General features: G+C 49.6%; 1 protein-coding gene across 1 annotated transcript in view; it reads left to right on the top strand.

Annotated features, from left to right (window-relative positions):
- The window catches only part of LOC119593853 (cytochrome P450 3A30-like), a gene marked incomplete in the record, with an annotated part of 11,223 nt that overhangs the window by 6,079 nt on the left and 3,774 nt on the right, over positions 1-1,370 (top strand). The window contains 1 exon segment of the mRNA XM_037942884.1: positions 244-1,370. Within this exon segment, the coding sequence (XP_037798812.1) occupies positions 275-1,370 (1,096 nt within the window).

The raw sequence follows: 1,370 nt of genomic DNA, 5'->3' as shown, positions 1-1,370 counted from the left end.
CGAATCCTTCTCACGCAATTTTTCTTTTCTCCTCACTCATTGTCCAAGATGTCATGAGGCTTGAGGATGGGTTTGTCAGAGTAATAGCTGTAGGCGTGTTGGTTGAAGGAACGAATAGTCACACACAAATAGTTATGGTTACGGAGACAGTTGATGGAGAAAAGGCCTATGGAGATATGAAGAACGAACTGAAGGAATTAATACATATCGTGAGTAAGTTATAAACATCCTTCTCTTTTCCAGGCTTCTTCAGAACAACAGCCCGGTTTCCACGATGCGCGAGCCGATGGAGGCACTCGCTTGGGTTTGGGCCAACCTATCAACTTGTACATGGACGCTCTTGCTGTCAAGTGTGGTCCTGTACTTTTATCGCTGGGTGAGAGAACGTCGTCAGTATCACTCCATATTTTCGAAGATGGGCGTTCCATACGTAAAGCCTCACATTTTATATGGCAGTAACCACCAGCTCCGCGGTAAAGGCATCCTATCCAGTGAGGTTATTGGTAAATGGGTAAAAAAATATGGCAAAGTCTTTGGTTACTACATCGGCTGGAAACCGACGCTTGTAGTAAGCGATCTGGACATGATCAAAGACATACTCATTAAGGAATTTCACAACTTTGCCAACCGCCCCAAACTCGTGATCGAGGCCCAGCCCGTCGTGCACACTGTCGTAGGCCTACGTGACCAGCGCTGGAAGGACGTGCGCTCCATCCTGGCCCCGACCTTCTCCATGGTCAAGATGAAGCACATGGCAGGGATAATGAACGAAAAGGTAGACGAACTGCTCAGCATCATAGGCAAGAAAAGTAATGCCGACGAGCCAATAGAGTGGTACTCAACTTACCAGGGTCTCACGCTGGATGTGATCAGCGAGTGCGCCCTTGCCATGAAAACAACCTGCCAAAGAGACCAAGAAAAGAGCGAATTTTTCATGGCAGTCCGCTCCTTCCTCAAGAACGCGGTAAACCCGGCAATTCTTGTGGCACTGTACTTCCGGGGCTTCGGCAAAATCCTGAGCTACATCAGCAATAGATTTGCGCTGTCGGGCCGCATGACGCAAATGATCGTCAACCACCTGGAGACCGTCATCAGCATGCGACGAAACGACTTGCACACCAAGAACGTTGACGTGTTGCAGCTAATGTTGGAGGCAGCGGAGTCCCGTGTCGATGCTGATGGCGCCGCCTTGAACGGGGTGTCCAAAGAAAAACCAAAACGCAAGCTTCTCTCTGACGAAGAAATTATCGCCAACGCCTGGGTGTTCCTGCTGGGGGGCTTTGAAACCACTGCCAACTCCCTCACGTATACCACGTACTTGCTGGCCAAGCACCCAGAAATACAGGACAAGGTCTACCAAGAGCTCCAGG

The sequence above is a fragment of the Penaeus monodon genome, chromosome 32, assembly GCF_015228065.2.
Source record: "Penaeus monodon isolate SGIC_2016 chromosome 32, NSTDA_Pmon_1, whole genome shotgun sequence".
NCBI classification, from domain to species: domain Eukaryota; kingdom Metazoa; phylum Arthropoda; class Malacostraca; order Decapoda; family Penaeidae; genus Penaeus; species Penaeus monodon.
Note: the sequence above shows the minus strand (reverse complement) of the source record. Positions and strands in the feature narration are given on the sequence as shown.